The 19,040-nt window shown below is 31.4% G+C and overlaps 1 protein-coding gene across 2 annotated transcripts in view; it reads right to left on the reverse strand.

Moving 5' to 3' along the window:
* LOC111030614 (synaptotagmin-7) overlaps window positions 1–19,040 on the reverse strand; it is a 261,996-nt gene that overhangs the window by 81,800 nt on the left and 161,156 nt on the right. For both annotated transcript variants that reach the window (XM_022310198.1, XM_022310200.1), the window contains exons 3-4: window positions 17,235–17,451; window positions 6,333–6,464 (exon numbers count right to left, since the gene is read on the reverse strand). In XM_022310198.1, the coding sequence (XP_022165890.1) occupies window positions 6,333–6,464; window positions 17,235–17,451 (349 nt within the window). The remainder of the gene's footprint in view (window positions 1–6,332; window positions 6,465–17,234; window positions 17,452–19,040) is intronic.

Raw genomic sequence — 19,040 nt, forward strand, 5'->3', positions numbered from 1 at the left:
TCGAGGCAAAAGAAAACTATTGAATGAAAATAAACAATTTTCGACTACATCTAGAAAAAGTTAAAGGAAAGACAATTCCAAATTTTAAGTTCATAACTTTTGTCATTCAGTTTAATTTGAGGACATCACTCTAAAACTGTGGAATTTTATATTATTTTACTGGGCAGATGACACCACTGTAATATTCCTACAAACTCTTATTTCCCCCTTTAGGGGTTGGAATTTTAAAAATCTTTTCTTAGCGAACCAAACGTCATAAAAGTTATCTCTACCCCAAATTTCAGTTCAGTGGTTTAATAGATCAATCAGTTATTCAGTCAGTCACTTAATAATTTTACCACACGTATAGAGATTAACAAAGGGTTAATTTTTTTAGAACATTTTGATGTATCTAAATCGAAATTTGAACCAATACATTTTGTGTTATTTAATTTGATTGCTTATGATAATTGGTCAGCCTTAATTGGTATGAAAATGATTGGTACTGTGTTTAAAATAAATATAATAATTAATATTATTATTTAACCTATTGATATTTACAATTTTTAAAAATGGCCCGAGTATAAATTTAAACACAAGATCCAACATTACATATATTTTATGATATTTTTGTAAAACAATTTTTAAAGACTCTTATTCTTAGTTGGTAGAAACATATACATAACAAAGAAACAATTCATTAAAAAAAGAAGAATTTTCAGCTAAAAAATAGAAATTTGCATTGCCACAGAAGACTCCTTAAGCACCCATGTACGAAAAATCTCAAGAAGTTGGTCATCAAGTATTTTTGAAAAGTTCAAAAAATTGATTTTTGAATAACTGGATTGTTAACATGTGAAAATAAGGGTGAGCATACGTTGGTGAATCCTATTTTCCATCGAAAAATTAAACCCATTAGTACTTAAAAAGTAATTAGATACCAAATTTATGAGAAACACGAACTTGAATTAATTAAGTTATTAGGTCACTGTTCGAAAGTTATGTTAGCATTTCAAACAAAACATACCTATTTAAGTTATACTTAATTGAAACCACAGTAGTTATTATAGTCAGTATTAATATATTTTTGATTAGTTAATTTCACGATTTAAAAAATCCAACATTTCCGCCAGCTACCGATTGTATGCATTCATATGATGTTACGACTAAAAGTGCACTTAATTGAATTTGAAACTCAATTTGCAGGGAGGTTTAATCAAACCTGATCAAATATATATTGTATCTTTTTCTATGTATATTTTACGTATACATTTAATTTTAAATTATTACAGCTTTTGCAATTTTTCGCGTTTTTGAAGGTATTTTATGTGAAAGAAAAATTACTTACTTTCCTTACTTTGTTATATAAAAATTGTATTATTATACTATTAATGATTTTCATACGAACAGATATTCTGTGGTCAAACACTTCTCATGGTATGACTCTACCATCAATACATTACGAATATGACAAATTATATACTTGTCATTCCATAAATCTGTGGATATTTATCGTGAGTCGTGAATATATATTCATCTCATATTATATAATTTTATCACAACTTTTACAGCATTTTCCATGAAGTCATGTCCGGTAAAGGAAAATAAATGTAAATATGAACGTCATACCTCATTGAGTTATTTTCAATACGCACCAATAACTATAACTGTAGACGTAAGACTTGATTTTTCTTTGTAAAAACATATCTCAAGCGATAGCAGATTTTATTATTTCAAAGAATATTATACATTTACAATCAATGTTCCTATTTAACCGTCACATTAATAGATTCAAGAAAACAACGTTAATCTTTTGTCTTGTCGATTCGGCAAGCGTATCATATTTGTGAAATGAATCTTTTTATCTATTATTTTTGTGATTTTGCATTTTACACTGCAATTTATTTTGAAATTTTTAACAGTTGTCGGTGGAATTATATTATGCACGTTTTTTTGCTGCGCGATTTCCGTGTATTCCGAATGCATTTAAATCCGGTCTTGAGTTATAATCCAACCGGATTCGAGAGCTAAAAACGAATTTATTCACGTGCTAAACACGAATAAAATAAACACATTTTATGGAAATACAGTTTTTTTTTTTACCGTCGGTTAAACTGTTTTCAACGGAGCTATTTACGTGAAGTAAAAAACTGAAAATATCAAATAAACGACCTGCCAGTATATTATAACGTAACATACAATTGTTCGACTCTCGACTGACTATAACGACAAAAGCGTGTACATAATATTATGTATATTACGCACACTTATCGTATAGAGTGTGCATAAAATATAAAATTGTCCGTGCGATTAAATCGAATGTTGGTTTGGTTTGTGTTTAAGACTGCCTAAACATAACGTACAAAATGTTGAAATACAATTTGCTCGTAGCACTCGAGTTTAAAAGTCGAATTCGCGCAGTGGCAGGTAGTCTGCGGCTCTCCGATTGTGCCTACACCTGTACAACTGCTGCTCCTGCTGCAAAGTAAATGTGTACACAGACCTGATTTATTTGTTTTCAAACGGTTCTTTGTATTTTGTATTTTTTTTTTTTTTCAATCAAACAAATTGTTCGATCTTGAAAGAAAAAAAGAGTCGTCGGCGCCGAGCACTAGCTGTCCGATGCATAATGCATGCGCGTTTTGTTCGCGTTTTAAAGGCGAATAAAAGAGAAAAAAAATGGTCAAGTGATTCGTTTTCGGAGATCTCACGAGAAGATTTCTAGCCAATACAATATTATAATTCGACGCCTGTTTGTCCCTCTCGTGGGTACTCGCGAATAATAAAATATTTATAATACTTTGCGCCCACGCGCTGCCGTCCTTACGAAAAACACGATAACTCCATTGTCGGCCAATGTCGAGGGCTTGGTAACAAACCAGAGCTAAAGCTATTTTCAAAAAAATGTTCTGAGAATTGAAAAAAAAAAAAACAAACGAAACCCGTCTATAAACCAAAGACATTTGATCTCTTCTTGATTAAAAAAATGTACTCCAAAATAGACCTCCGCCCATGAGAAAATAAACTACAACTACCTACTCCCCTATAGTCAGAATTCGAATGACGATAATCCCGACAACTCCTTATATTATGAAGTAACTGCAATGTTACCCGACGATCCCGTTACTATTACAATATATACATAGATGGTTACTAATGTGTTTTTAGTTTTGTGTGAATATAAATTGTACATTTGTCCGATTTCAGCAGCTACCACCCATATAATAAAATACATTTAACCGAGTTATTATCATTTTATCTTATCAAAAAAGAAACAATTTATTACCGCCCAATGAGAGTTATTAAATCGATAATAATTTATATTATCAAATGTATTGTCGTTTCTTTTTTTTTTTATCAATTATACCGTGGTGGCGAAGTGACTGTTTTACCCAGTGGTTCCAATACCTACTTACCGATCTATAATAATTTTAATTGATAGTGCAAAATGATAATATTAATTAACAATTAATTTCCCCTCATTTCAACGCGATCCCCGTGTTATATTATTTAGTCGGTTGTAAGTATGAATTTGCTTATTTCAATGTAAGGTGGAACTCTTAGAAAGTTCGTGAAAACGTCTCTTAGAAATATGATATTGACAAAATTTTCTGAATCAAAAAACCGGGTCCTTTAATTATTAACTTTGAGCAATAATATAAAAAAGTAATTCATAATATTCCCTAAAGAATAAATCTATATTTCCTTATTCTTTGGATAGTTTTTCCTCAAATTTAACGGCCACTGGCCCTACTTTGGTGTAGGTTGTAGTCTTTGTCTTCATATTTAGCATTCAATGTGCTCGTGGAGGTACAATAAATGGTAAATGGTTACGTGTTACTGCGTTTATTGAACGTAAATGTTCTGATTTTAAAAATAGCATTTGTCTAAGGGTAGGTATTGTATTGCTCTGTCGTTAGGTCGATTTTAGAGTTTTCGTCTATTGTTTGGAATCCTAAACAAAACCATTTAACTTGGGTACACTTAGATAAAAAAATACTTATGCGTTTTTTGAGAATAGGGTCATTTAAGTTGGGAAAGGCTGATGTGAGTTTGGCTGTTATAGCTAAGGAACTGTTTTGGAATCATTAACCTTAACGAAGTGGCTTTTATTTATTAGTTTATTTCTGGGCTAATCATTTCACCAGAGCTCTTAAAAAAAAAATTAATTATTAAGTGACTACTATTAACTCCCAAAATTATCCTCCTTTTCCGGTTCATCGTTGTTCTAGTGACTTAACTACGTATTGCAATTAGTCCGGAATATTTACTTTTAAACCATTATTGTAATAGTATGTCAAATTTTGATTTTGAAGTTTTCACTCTCTCGTCAAGTTCAATATTGTAATGAATATTCTTTCATTTTTATAATTTTTGTAGTGAAATTTCTGTTTGCACACAATAATAGTTCTGAGGAAGCATAACAATAATTATCTGTACTCGCTGCCCCTTTAGTGTTTACATTTAATTATTTTAAACAAAGAAAAATGAAATTAAGTTAGTAAATAAAATCACATTTTACCGAAGTTCTGGTATTTTTGTTAATCGTGGTCGTTCACATGACGGCAGAGCGGTAGCAGTGTATCGGTGCAACACTAAAATAATGTTATCATTGAAAGATAAAAAAAAAAAAACTCGAATCGACGTTACACTATTACGGTCGAAACCTTCGAAGGTGATGTGATTTTACGTATAACCACGCAAAACATAACGCGGCTATTGCTGACCGATCAGCCGTTATCGGTTCACACTAACTCAAGTAAAATTATTCGTATTATAAACTTAGTCGCGTAATTCAAAAGAAAATTTAAATGTTTAATATCAAAATCTGGGTTCAAATCATAATGATTAGAGTAGGTTTTTTTTATTCGGATAAAAAACTATTCATTTTTTATCTTCATCTGGACCCTGCAGGTAATGCTGATTGGTGTTTTAGAAATATTACTATAGCTAGTTGTTATTGTTTTCAATTTGATAACTACTAAAATTAATTCTTATATAATAATATCTTCGATTTCATTCCATATTTATTTATTCCTCTCTAAACATTTTTCGTCCATGATGCCGGAGCGTATCACAGATTTCGCTCGTCTCGAAAAAGGGTCTTAGGTCGCCGATCTAGATGAAAAATAGTAATTATCTAATCCCAAAAATGAGCCAATGAATACAGTTATTGCTGTACCCTCCGATTAAACCAAAGGTTGATGTCAAATACTCGTGCTGGTCAATTTAACAAACAGTACATCTCTTCGCCTCGTCATAATAGTGTTATCAAAGCACCCAACGTGACATTGTATAAAAGTATATCAAGTCGAATTTTCGATCATCTTTACCGCTATAAAGAAGATGGACATGATTTTATTTTCCGTCTCCTTTTTTCCCGTTACTTTTGATGACTGGACATAGTGCCTAATGCCTTTCTATGGAGTGAAAAATGTACAACAAGGAAATGAAGCTAAATAAATTTCTTCAAAAACGGACATGGTGTCCAGTACCTCCGGGGTACATAGATATAATATTACAATGCTCTCGTAGTATTCAAGCTAATGATAGATTTTTTAACAACAACAAATCGCACTGTTGGTCAATTATTGAAAAAAAAAACACAAATGAAAACAAGATCGATTTATGACGTAATCGGTTAGTAACTGGAAAATATAAAAAAATACCTGTAAGAAAATACCCTTTATCCAAATTTAAAATATAGAACGGTTTAGACGAGTATGAGATTTATAGAAATTCGATTCAACGCCTATAGTCGAGACTAGTAAATAATTATAGACTTCGAGGAATTACGATTTAGGCGTTTTGAAATAACATATTTTTTAAAGATTATTTGACCAAATTGTAGTGACAGACGTTGCATTTATTCGTTTATTATTTTATCATCGCTCGGTACCTATTTATTACGGCAAAATAATATCTCATTTTTTGTATTTCGTACACAACGATTACTGTACTGCGTGTTTGTGAGATATCTCACGACCGTGCGACAAACACCGAGTAGGTAGGTACAATTCGCGATCGTGTGATGTTTTTTGTATTTTTTTTTTTTTAACTCATTCTTTTCAATCCATCGACAAACGTACACAGCAGTATTCTACCCTATTATATTCGACGGAACTAGCTTTTTGCCGGACCCTCGACACAAGAACCTCGCCATCGTAATAATATAATATTATCCGTATGCCGAGCACGACTCTTGCTTCACTAGATTCGGTCGGATGAAATCGGCATAGCGCCGCAACGGGTCGGCCACCGCCGACCGAGACATTATTGCGTTTTCTATTCTCGTTGTTATTACTGTATCGCTGTTGTTGTTGTTGTTGTTGTTGTTGTTGTTATCGACTTACCGCGATTATGCGCAGGATCAACGTGTTTTGCTGGTAATCGTATTCGAGTCCAAAATTGATTTGCCCGACCTTCTCGGACGGCACGGCCGGCGGCTCTTTGTTCAACTCGTTCAGAGATTGGCAGCGATCGTGCTGAAATCACAAAACCATTGTTAGGTACCAGTGCTGTTTAGTCCCGACTCTTCAAAGACTAAATTACTTTATTACTGATACATTGTATAGATGCGTATACAATTAGGCGTAACAGGACGACCTGTCGAATGAAACAATGGGCTGTCGGTAGTTCTGAACAATATATTTTTGAGAAAAAAAAATTAATATTTTGTGTATTTGATTTGAAGACGCTTGTGCTACAAGCACCTACACCAGCGGTTCCCAACCCATGCGCCGCGGCCCCCTTGTGAGCCTCGAGCAGTGTGGCACTGGGCCGTGCACCATATAAATATATAATATTTAATATTATATATATATTTAAAAAAGTGTTATCATATATTTTTAGTATATACCTAATAATATTTATCAATATTATCTACACTCTAGTGTCAAATTAATGTATGATTAACGCTAAACATAGGAATAAACTGAACGTTGAAAGTGATTTAATTCTAAAACCATCCAGTTTTCAACCCGATATCGACTCTCTCGCGAGAGACAAGTAATGTCAAAAATCACATCAAATTGTTTAACATGTGATTAAGTTTGTATGTTTAATTTCATGATAAACAATTGATTTTTTAATTATTTTTAGTACTAAGAACTGACGTTTGTTTATATATACATATATATAATATGTGTATGGATTCGTATATAGGTGAGCTATTTGTGGGCCTCAAAGATTATTTTTCAAAATTGGTGGCCCTTACAGCTAAAGAGGTTGGGAATGGCTGACCTACACTATACAATTGTTGATATTATTTTTTCACTCTAATATCAAACTTTTTTAGTTTTAAATTGAATTGAATTTTTTTTTTTTAGAAAAATTCAAAATAGCCGATTTGTAAATTTGTTTTTAGAAAAACTATTAAGGTAAATTTATATAAGTCGAGTATAGTTTATTTTTTAAAATATTAATATGTTTTTTTTTTTGTAGATAAATTTACTCGAACCGTAGTAATAATGTTTCAAAGAAAATTTTAAATTATTTATTATACTAATGAATGGCGTACGTATATAATATTTTCTATTCTTCATTTGCTAGAACTTTCTGTTACACTCTGTATAGTAGCAGATGATTCATGAAGAATCTAACGCCTCCCCCTCCCCCCATAATACCTAATCGTTAGCTATATAAATTAATTCAAATTATTTTTTTTGAATTTTTTTAAAAATGTACTCAAATACCACATACTTTCAAAACTTGGCTTTTTTTTACCATTCAAGGAGTATCTGGGTGTGGTGCGAATTTTTATTTTCAAATGAAAACTACTCTTTTCTACTCTAAATTATAAAACTAGGTTATCTATACTGAACCATTACTCTTTCGAGTTTTGATTTGAAAGCGTAAAATATTCTTAATTACTTATTCTAATGGTAATAAATTATAGTAATTTACTTAACAATACTGATTACTTATATTTCATTACACTTGGACAATTTTTTCATATTTTACAATGTGTTATCAACAAATTCCATAATATCATCTAAAGCAATTAATGTTTTTGTCGTTGTCTAAAATTGTCCTACTTGCATAGTATTCAAGTATTCATAACCAGAAGTCAGAAACCATAAGTTCAAATTTCGATTAACATACATCAAACCTTGAAAAAGATACATACATTTACAGGAAAAAAGTGGTTGTTATCAATTGAAAAAAGTAATTGATGACCTTGGCAAGATAACCAATGAAAAAAAATAAACTTAATTGAAAAGACGTTGTAAAGAAGGTGCAGCTTCTCAGATTTTTCAAAGATCAAAATTAAAATATTCATTATGAAATGGAAAATGGGATTGAGAACTTTTGGTAAATATTATCGTATTTTATGTTATGCTTCACTTGTTGTTTTTTTCAAATCCGAGAATAACTATAAGGGATAAAGTGTTAGCAAAGAAATATGAATAAATGTATGTTATAGATAATATGGTTCATTAGTTCATTTTCCAATTTTTTGAAATGTTGTTTATTTTGTATAAGTCAGGGGTGAGCAGCTGACAGCCCCTCGAGATTTGTTTATATGTGCCGAGCTACATTTTTAAATTACTTCATACAATTTTAAAGTTTATCGTCTATACCTTAAAATCTATTTAACATCAATTAAAACGTATGTTTTGAAAGACCATTTTTTTTTTTGCTTTCCATGCTCTCGCCTGCTAGATTTTTACTCTCTAAAAATTGGCTCTCTAGTAACTTTGGGTTGCCCACCTTGATATAAATAACATCGGTTGGCTTTTAAGATCAGTAGTGTACATTTAAATATTATAATATGACACTGTCATAAATATCATTGAAGTATATACTAACAAAAATGACAATATTGTGATAATAATAATAATAATAATAATAATAGCAACAATGGTCACTAACATTTAAAGTTTGTGGTCCTAAGTACGGAACAGTAGTTTGTCGTCGTTTATTGACATCATTTAACTAGAATGGTGCATTCTTTGTGAAGTTAGTTCTGCACACTGGTAGGTAAAAAAAGTTTTGAAGTCTGACATCATACGAGAGACATGGATGCTGAGTCGTTATATAAAACTTATATTATATTGTTAGCTTTAAATAACACGAGGTCGAATACAGATGCCGGAAAACTAGATATGAACACACTACATGATGTTTACAGAAAAAAATATTATGTAATAAAAAATAGAACTCTTAAAAATAAATTGTTATAATTTAAATCAAAATATAACTTATTTTTTAATAATATTAATAATTCAAGCCTGTGCAAAGTAATGATAATTTTTAGTTGAGTTAAGTTAGGTTCGATGGATACTCATACATTGAGTCATAATTAACTTAAGTTAAGTTAATTATTTTTTTTAAACATTTAAATAACCAGTAATATGGCTTAAAATATTTACAATAAATGTTTATGCATCATGCATCATCAATAATAATTGTATTATTTGTACTACACAGTTATTTATAAATTAACGAAACTTGAATTTGAAGATTTAAATCAACACGTTATTTATTAAGTTCATATCTATAAGATGCAGTGAAGAGGACATCTGCCGTGTCCATAAACGAATTTACCGCCAAAATTAAACGACGCATATTATGGAAGGATTATATCCGTGTCGTAGCGTTTTTATTATTTCGATGACATAAATACTATGCATCAATGTTGTTGGATTGAGAAAATTAGGCTTTTTTTTTTAAATTGAATTATTAAAAGATTTGGTTAGTGCTATATAAAAAAAAAAAACTTTATGACATAGATAAAGTTCTTCTCTGTGCGTTGTGAGGTTTCGGTATTATTTATACCATAAATACAGAGAAAGTATAGTCGTCCCACGCAAAACAGTTTTTTCTTTATTGTACATTTGAAAGTCCAACACATGTGAGTGTAGCGCTCACTTAAGTTAATAATTAAGTAAGTGAAAATTAAATTTTAAAAAGTTCAAATCAACTTAATTTCTAACTTCACCTAACCTTATAACTCATCAATGTCTAGTCTTAAATATTATCATGAGTCAAGATTATTGTTCATTTCTTTTATATTTCTCATATTTTTCTCACATTTCTCTATTTAAAAAAAAAAAATGATTGTTTTTATTATGACCTATTTTTGCATATATTTTTCATCTAGTTTTAAAATAGACTTAAATTGTTTGACTCTATATGAATTGGCAGTATAAAGTGCCTAGGTACTTATTTTAAAGCTCATAACACTTATACGATTTCTAATCGACTTTCTTGACCTTGTTTAGAATTTCAAGCATTTGAGAAGGTAAACCCCGTTGGATCGTTGAAAAACGGATGTAATGTACCTATATTATAACATATGAGCACTGCATAAATTTTTCCCCCTTTTTGAACCGACAGCAGCGTAGTCTCTGGTTTAACAATACTACTCCTGTGCTGCTATCGTTTATTGACGAATACATTTAAAAGGGCACTAGACACTTATAATATCGACAATTTGCTCTAATCTATATTTTTGTTGTTGCGTGTAGGCTGTATGGAAGTTTCAAAACAGCATTAAAAATAAACAGGAGACAATTTTTGAGGAAGTACTAATATTTAGCAATTATAATATTATAAATTATTATAATTAGTACAATTAAAAAAAAAAAAAAAAAAAATATTTTCGTTAAACCACCTTTTTTTCACCAATGCTCTTGGTCGTTTTAATTCAATAAACACTTATCATGCCTAGTAATATTATCGGTTTCCATAGTATATGTTAAAAAAAAATTTCAAAAACATAGAACCGTGATTTATAGTGCATTTTCTTGGAGGTTGCATTTTCAAAAATTGAATATGGGATAGTAGAAAATTGAGAACCACCTGGTTGTGGACGTTCGAACATTGTGTACACCTTATCCTCAAATTGCGTGTTTTAACACGTTTGTCGAATGTCAGACAACTTCTGCTAGCTTTTAGCTGTTATAAAAAAAGTTTTAACCTTCCTGATCTATTACTTGGTCGCAACAGAGAATAACCGTAGGGATTACTTAAAATATATAATGAATTCAATTAAAAGTTACTTTGGCGTGTAATTATCACAGCGATGGGTAGCTTTTACACATTACACAATTTACTAGATCAATAGAATTATTTTCTTTTTCCAGCCAATACCGTTATAAATATCAAATTTCAAGATTACAAATATTTATAAAAGGTTTTTATGAACGATATTCTAACAGTTTTTAAAAACTCGAAATAATATTTTTTTTTAAAGTAAACAAAACATGATTTAACTTAAATACTTACGGAAAACATTGGCACTCGTTACAGTAATCAACACATTCATCTAACCTAACCCAACGTACATTGAAGCATCACAAAAATCTGAATTTTATGAAACAAAAATTACAGTATGCGTGTAGTTTTAGAATAATTTTTACTTCACACATTCAGTTACAGAGGTCAATTTATTGCATACAGTGGAACCTCAGTGGAAGATATAAAAATGATTTTCCTAGATTTTTAGTACAAATTCTCTAGTTACAATAAAATAACTAACTCCGTTTAAATTAGAAAATTTAATTTTGTAATAACTAATTGAATTTATCATTTAAATGTTGCTTCCAACTCAAATTACGATTCGTCAAACTTCTAACTTCAATTGCACATTCAAAAATAATTATGGACTTATGCTCATTGCTCATGTGTTTATATTAATTTCAGTAAGAAAAACTTTTTAAAAAATCCCAACAACATATTTGGTAAACATGTTGAGCACCTATATACATTTTATATTTTTTAATAAATCAAATTAATAAAGTTGATTTTGTCAAAAGTTGGTGTTTTAAACGTCGTATTCCCATTTAGAATATTTTTAGTTCTCCCCAGAATGTACTAGTAATTTCATACTACTGATCCTTAAAAATACCAACTAGATAATGTGTTCTGTGAGAAACAACCCTCGAATAAGACGAAGTCACGCCAAACAAAATAAACGAAAATTGAAATATCACTGTCGAAGCTTCGTTGAGAATCTAAAAGTGTTTTTTTACGATATAACTACAGTTATATAAATACAGTGATGTAAAAATGAAAAATGTATATTATTCTTACATCATGCATTTGTTATGAAAATGTTGAGCTTAAATAATTCTCTCAGTTGGTAATCACGTACTATTGTGTTGGTTGTTCAAAAGAAAAAATTCATCGAACTTAATATTATTTACCTACCTATATTATACTACTTATAGGTACTGTGATAACGATTTACGAATCATCAAATTACCTGCGTTTATTGAAATCCAAAAATGAACGCTAAAATGAAATATATTAACCGAATCGGCTGATCTTCGTTCAGGACCGAAGTCCGATTATTACGTCTCGGGTACCCAATACTGTTGTTAATATTATACGTGAATAATATACGTATAGTATTATCGCCGTCAATCTTGATGTCAAATGGTTAAGGAATCAACGTCAAGTGAATGAGAATTCTAACTGCCATAAAATATTCAGAAAGGCATATTCCAAACTATACATTTCAGAGAGGAACAAACATTCTTAGATCTTGTTACATAATATATATTTTAGGTACATAATTAATGCATAGTAAACGAGTGGAAACGAACGACAATAGAGCATATTTGTATAAGAGTTAAGAATTTAGATGATGACAAAAATGAAAAACTATCATTTCCTATTCAAAATGCGTTTTTCAAGATATTTAAAAAAAAATAAAAAAGCTAAACCTACATCACACATTTTTTCATCTGTATTCACCTATTTCGTCGTGTATTTATTTTTGATATTTTTTACGGAAATTTCTCAATAAAGTTGGTGGTTGAACTAAATGTATCTATTAATTATTTGAACGTATCTGTATATGGTAAACATGTCGGAAGGAAAATGTCCTTGAAAAAATTATCCAAAACCAAAAATATTCTCTAAAACGCTCTAAAAGTTGTTTGAATAAAAAATACGATTTGTGTACAGATAAAAATAATAGATATTTATATACATACCTAACTGAAAATGTATCATCTTGATTGATTTATAATTTAAAAAAAAAACTAATATTCGTTTAAAGAGAAAAAAAAATAATTAACTCATTATTAAAATATTACCTGAAGTATAATAATAGGTAAATTACTGACGTGTATTTTACGTTTCAATACTTCTATTACTATATTTATACTCCACACATATTATTCAATTTAATTTTTGATTTTGACAAATTTCACAAAGGTTGTTTTTCGTTTTGGACAATTTTTTCTGCACATGGACTCTTTTTTCCTGTGATATTTTTGTAGACATTTGAGTACCTACTCTCGAAAAACCTCAGGAAATAAATACAGACAAAACGCATATTGCGACAACAATTTAAATGACTTTTTCAGGGCTGATGCTTGTCTCGATTGTTAAAAATTGGAATAATTACCTAGTTTACTCCAAAAATATTTCTTTTCAGTTTTTCTAATTGATCTAGCGATAAAAACAAAATATTTGCAACTTTGTTTTTCATTTTTTTTTTCGACAATTTCAAGAAAATACTCCTCGGCAATATCCCTGCTCGTAACAAAGAAAATCGATGTGTAGAAAATTGAGGGAAAAAATGCCACTTAACGATTTATCAATAACAATAATATCAGTTGTCAAATGGGTACCACAGCGGAAGCGCCTCAAACAATTGGTTTGGAATTAATTGCACCCAGTCCATTAGTCGAGTATACATTATTATACCTGTGGGCAAAATATGACAAAATAACTGAGCGTTGATCCTTCAACCATTTTATCATACATAATATTTAACAATAATACAACCCACTTGTAAGTGGACTACGCACTGAATTCTGAATACAGTGTGCCATGCTCAATCCACTTAAGTTTAATTCAGAGATTATTCTCTTATTGATATTAATCAAAACTATTATCGAGTGGAAGTCACACACAGCTAAGCTGTTACTATTTTATGTATTCCGTCGATGTTAATAATAAATGTGCAATATCAGTTACTGTTTTGTCATAATTATCCCCTGTGTAAAGAATACGACTGTAAGTTTTGAATCGAACACATGGCGTTTTTCTAAAAACTCTTACTCCGATTCTCGACGAACCATTCTTCTCGTGAGTTGTGACCCGAGCCGATCCGACGGGTAAGCAGCGTAATTAGCAATTGTTTGGGTCTAAGAATCATTAATTGTACTGCCGAATGCCTAATAAAAGGGAAATGTTTGTGACGACATTTTCAAATTAGAATAAAAAAATACTCGTTTTCACGGATAGTAAATTTTAATGTTCTCTGATCATGTGTATTATGACATCAATGTTATTGTTTCAATTATTTTATTATTTTCTAATGCGAAATTCCTAGTGTAAAACTGCAGGACATTAAGTTTTATCACTTTGATAGTGTGTTCAGTGGCCTGTTACAAAGTACGATCACAGATCGTGTTTCTCCGGGAATCTTAATCGAATCTTTAACGTGCATTTGGTTACAGGCCATTATTATCGTAATAACCGTTTAGGTGCAAATCAAAACGTTAAACGAAACGCACGCAAAACACAGCGTGCCCTTCGTCCTGTACAACAGTAGTACCTAAAATAATCGTTAATATTCTAATATAATGTATAAAAATTACTCATACAACGAGTTTACGTGCAACGCACTCAAAAACTACTCAACCATTTGTGATAAGATTATGCTTAATGTCTGTGATTTAGTCCAGCTTAAAATATAGGATAGTTGTTGTTGTCTCGATCCTTAATTGTTGGCCCTTAATTGTTGTTTTTATTGACAATTTAAGAAACGATTTGGAGACGAAATTTTTTGTTCATAAATGGTTTCTGTTGATTGCAGCTTACTGATTATAATGCCACGATAGTAAACAGATGAAATTAGTATTTATTGCCAATTTGGTCACTCGGGTGATGAGATAAAAGCATGTAAAGCATAAATCGTAACGTTTGTGAATTCGAATAAAGATACGAATTAATTATATTATACGATTCATAATATTGGTCTGGAAACTAAACACTGAATAAATCAGACGAGAATAACTTCTGGGAAGAAAATTATTTGTGAACAATATTGTTTGAGCCAATTAAATATTATATTATTATAATAGGTGTGAAGGGACAGAGAAAATTATTGAGAGTTAGTAAAATATATATCGATTCGCAACGGAGAGTACATCGTAGAGACTACGAAAAAGATATAAGATAGAATTGAGCTGAGCAGGACACATAGCGAGGAGTCGCAACTCATTATTTATAGCTATGGCCGAACAACACGGGGTAGAAAAAGACTTCGGGGAGACCGCGGAAAGACCAAAAACGAAATGGAAATAGATGTAATAAGCAGTGACGCGGGGGCATTGGGAGTTGATCAAACTGAAAGACTCCGTCTTTGGGTGTATAGATGGTTTGAGAATTGACTGCGAAACGGGTTGGTCGTAGTGGCCGGATAAACCCGAAGACAGAGATGGCGATATAATCGTATAAACATAGTAAAAATTTCACGAGACGAAAAAAAATTTCACCATAAAATGGCGGTGAGCGTTATTAGTCGTCTGGCGAATCGCCCCGTATACAATGCGCGTAGGGATCATAATTATTGGGGGGCAACATTTCAAAACTTACTATTTCCATTTTACACTTTTTTCAGGAAACACGATTTTCTGTTCCGAATTACTAAAAACTCGTGGAAATATCGTAAAAACATCATGAAATTCATAAAAATTCAGCGATTTTAGTTATGATGGCATTTATTGTTAAAATTTTAATTTTAATGTAGTTGTTCATAATTTTAATTACTAAATTGCATCATAACGTCCTACCTATTTCCGGCAAATAGTACCTATGTTTTGGTCTGATTTATGGAAATAGTTACCTCCTGTATTGCTCGATGCACAAGGCATTTAGTTCTTGATTTATACATTGTAATAATATTATATTATACTATTACAAAGTCTAAGGCCGTGGTTTGAGGTTTTTGAGATGAATTAAATGAATATGATAGGTGTTATCATTGACCATCATCACTTCTGGCGCAATTTACTGTCAATAATCACAATGCTTGGTGTATGATGATAATGTTTTTAGATGTAGAAATAAATTAATAAACCAATCAAATTAATTTGCACAGTTAATTTATATAAATGAATTAATTATAAAAAATCTACAAAAAATATTTTATGTATTTTCAAACAACTGGAAATAGTACGTTTTGTGTTTACTTCAATTTCGTTTCCTATCTTTATAACACGGAACATAGTACGTTTTAAAGTAATATGGAAATAGTTCGTTTTATAAAAATATTAGGAATTAGTACGTCTTGCCGCATACTTCTAAACCAAACTCTTATTTAACACAGGAAATAGAACGTTTTGATGCAATTCGTAAATAGTTCGTTTTGATCTAATATTTGACATGGAAATAGTGCGTTGTGCCACGATAACAGATCAACAACTTCAATTTGACAAGGGAAACAGTACGTTTTGGTTCAATTCGACCACTCCATTCGATTTCCCGCCTTTTTTTCCCATAAAAATCAATATATAACTCAATTTCTTCAATTTTGGAAATAGTACGTTGGTACTTTTCTGTTATCCCTACTACCTCGAGTCTCCATTCCGTTATCTCAACTACCACGCCGATGCTGTGACCACAACTCGCTCGATTACCTATTGCTGACAGTTGTTGTATTTCCGTCATTGTATTTATTAATTTTAAAATAATTATGAATCTGTGGAATTTACCGAACAGTGAAAAAGATGCGATTGAATTTTTTCAAGAGAAGGGTTTACTTCCGGGGCGCCGTGAATGCAAAAAATAGAAAATTTAAGACTTCTGTAGCCGTGATTTTTTATTTTTATATGTAATATTTAATATCTTGATGAATTTATGTTTAATGTTGTAATAATTTATAGAATAGACTCTCAACTGCTGTGATAATTTTAGAACATGTAACTTGACGTTTTGTGATAATTTTGAGGACATACTAATATGCATTACTTTATAAACGGAAATTCGTGTGTTTTGTGTATCAAGCTATAGGACTATCTGGATATTACTTAAGTAGTCGAGATAACAGAATCGAGTGGTGACGGTAGTCGCGGCATCCAGTGGTAGTGTGGATAACAGAAAAGTACCAGTACGTTTTGAAATGTCGCCCCTCAATTATTATTATTATCCTATAACAGGCGGGGGGTTTTTTTTTTTTTAAATCACGATTCACACAGATCCAGAGTCGACTGCACCTTCAAAACGGACACTGCTGTTATCATCGCTATAACAGTTATAATAATAATATGTTCTGCGAGTATACTCACGTTGTCCTCCTCCGCTTTGACGTTCATCAGCGACTTGGTCACGTTCCATCCTCCCTGCGCCACAGCCGCTATGTCCTTGTGCAGCAAGTGCTCGGTGGCACTGGTCGCGGACGAAGACCCACCGTGATGGTGGTGGCTGCTCGCAGCCGCCGACACGTCGTCGGCGCTGGCCGCGTGGCCGGGCTTCGAGGACGAGCCGCCGCCGAAGTTTGGCGAACTGCAAAACGAAAACAATGTCGGTCAGACGGCGCCGATCCAAGCGACTCGCGGGGCACCGACAGCGAAGAGGCTTGACGGCGATAATATTATAATAATTTACTCGAGTTAGACGCTAAATAATAGTTAACAACAGTCGACAAATAACGAATTAAAGTTTAATCTGAACGCGGAAAATAAAATTATTGATAATATTTAAAAAAAAGTTCTTCTACTTATGGCGCTCCGATGGCATGACTCCGATTGAATCGAGAAACAGAAGTCATATATCGCCATTGTACGAGGTACTATAGTAATTAAGCGTTTTTTTTTACTTCCAAAGGTGTTTAAGAAAAATTTAAAAAAGTAACTTTTTTAACGTTGAAACGATAGATTATTTTTCTATATCGACCGAAAAAAGCTAATTTTATTCCAACATTTCCAACGGTCAATCGAAAATAAAGCAACGTTCTGAAACTGGTTAGAAAATTAACCAACTGGTCGAGTTATTACGTTTGCTTAACTTTTTAACCAGTCAATTTTAGTCAATGCCCACCTATGCGTTAGAGTGCATAGCAGGAGGCATATATTGATTCCAAGGCGGCCGACGTTCCAATTTTATTTTGTAGTAATTTAAAAAAAAATTTGAAGGTTTAAAAAAATGTGTTGGTCACGGGTAAAAAAAAATATTAAAATTGGTCGATCAGACACCGTCGACACGTGATTTATCGTTGTGTTATGATTCTAAAATTTGTCGACGCTCTTTTTACTCGATAGACGACATCAACGTCGTTTTTTCTTTTTTTTTACACTTTTTCCATCGAACCAAGTGTGTTCTGCTATATATTATTGTTGTTGTTAGGTATATACGGTCTATACCGCAACACCAGTTTCGGATAATAATTCAACTGCAACAGAGAAGTGCGGTGCAGGAGAGCGTTATTGAATTATTGGGCTTATCGCCAATGACATCGGCGACTCCCACGAAAAGCGAGCTGACATTTTTAGCAAATAGATTTTAATTTTTATAATTTTCAGCTCATTGAAAACAAACGTTTTCGAATTATTTTTACATTTATAAGAATAAATGTAAAAATATCATATGTGTACCATAAGGTTGTATATGAATATAAGATACATTTGTTTATTTTTGGTAAGACTTTAGTTCTTTTTTGTTGTATCAAAAAGAGATTTAAAAATATATTTACACAAAAAATATGTACTTGAATGGATAAAATTATTTGGTATCTTTTAACAAACGCATCAAAATAAATAATAGTTTTTTAAATAATACGTTATGTCATTTATTAGGTAAGCATAATGAGTGCGTTTTTGAAAACCGATTTTTCAAGTGATTCGAATTAAAGAATAACAACACACCTATTGCTTGTTTTAAATATTAACTTTTAAATTTTTGTGTGTAAGTCCGCAAAAACATCTACAGTTTGTATGCGTTTATGAAAATTCAGATTGCTTTTTATGAACGAGATCGGAGTTGTAAAGTCGAGCCCAGTATTAAAAAGTCCGAACCGAACCGAACTTGAAAAGAAATTCGAAATCCTGTATCATTAATCAACACGTAAATAGTTATAGGTTTTTGAACGAAAAATG

The sequence above is a fragment of the Myzus persicae genome, unplaced genomic scaffold, assembly GCF_001856785.1.
Source record: "Myzus persicae strain clone G006 unplaced genomic scaffold, MPER_G0061.0, whole genome shotgun sequence".
NCBI lineage: Eukaryota > Metazoa > Arthropoda > Insecta > Hemiptera > Aphididae > Myzus > Myzus persicae.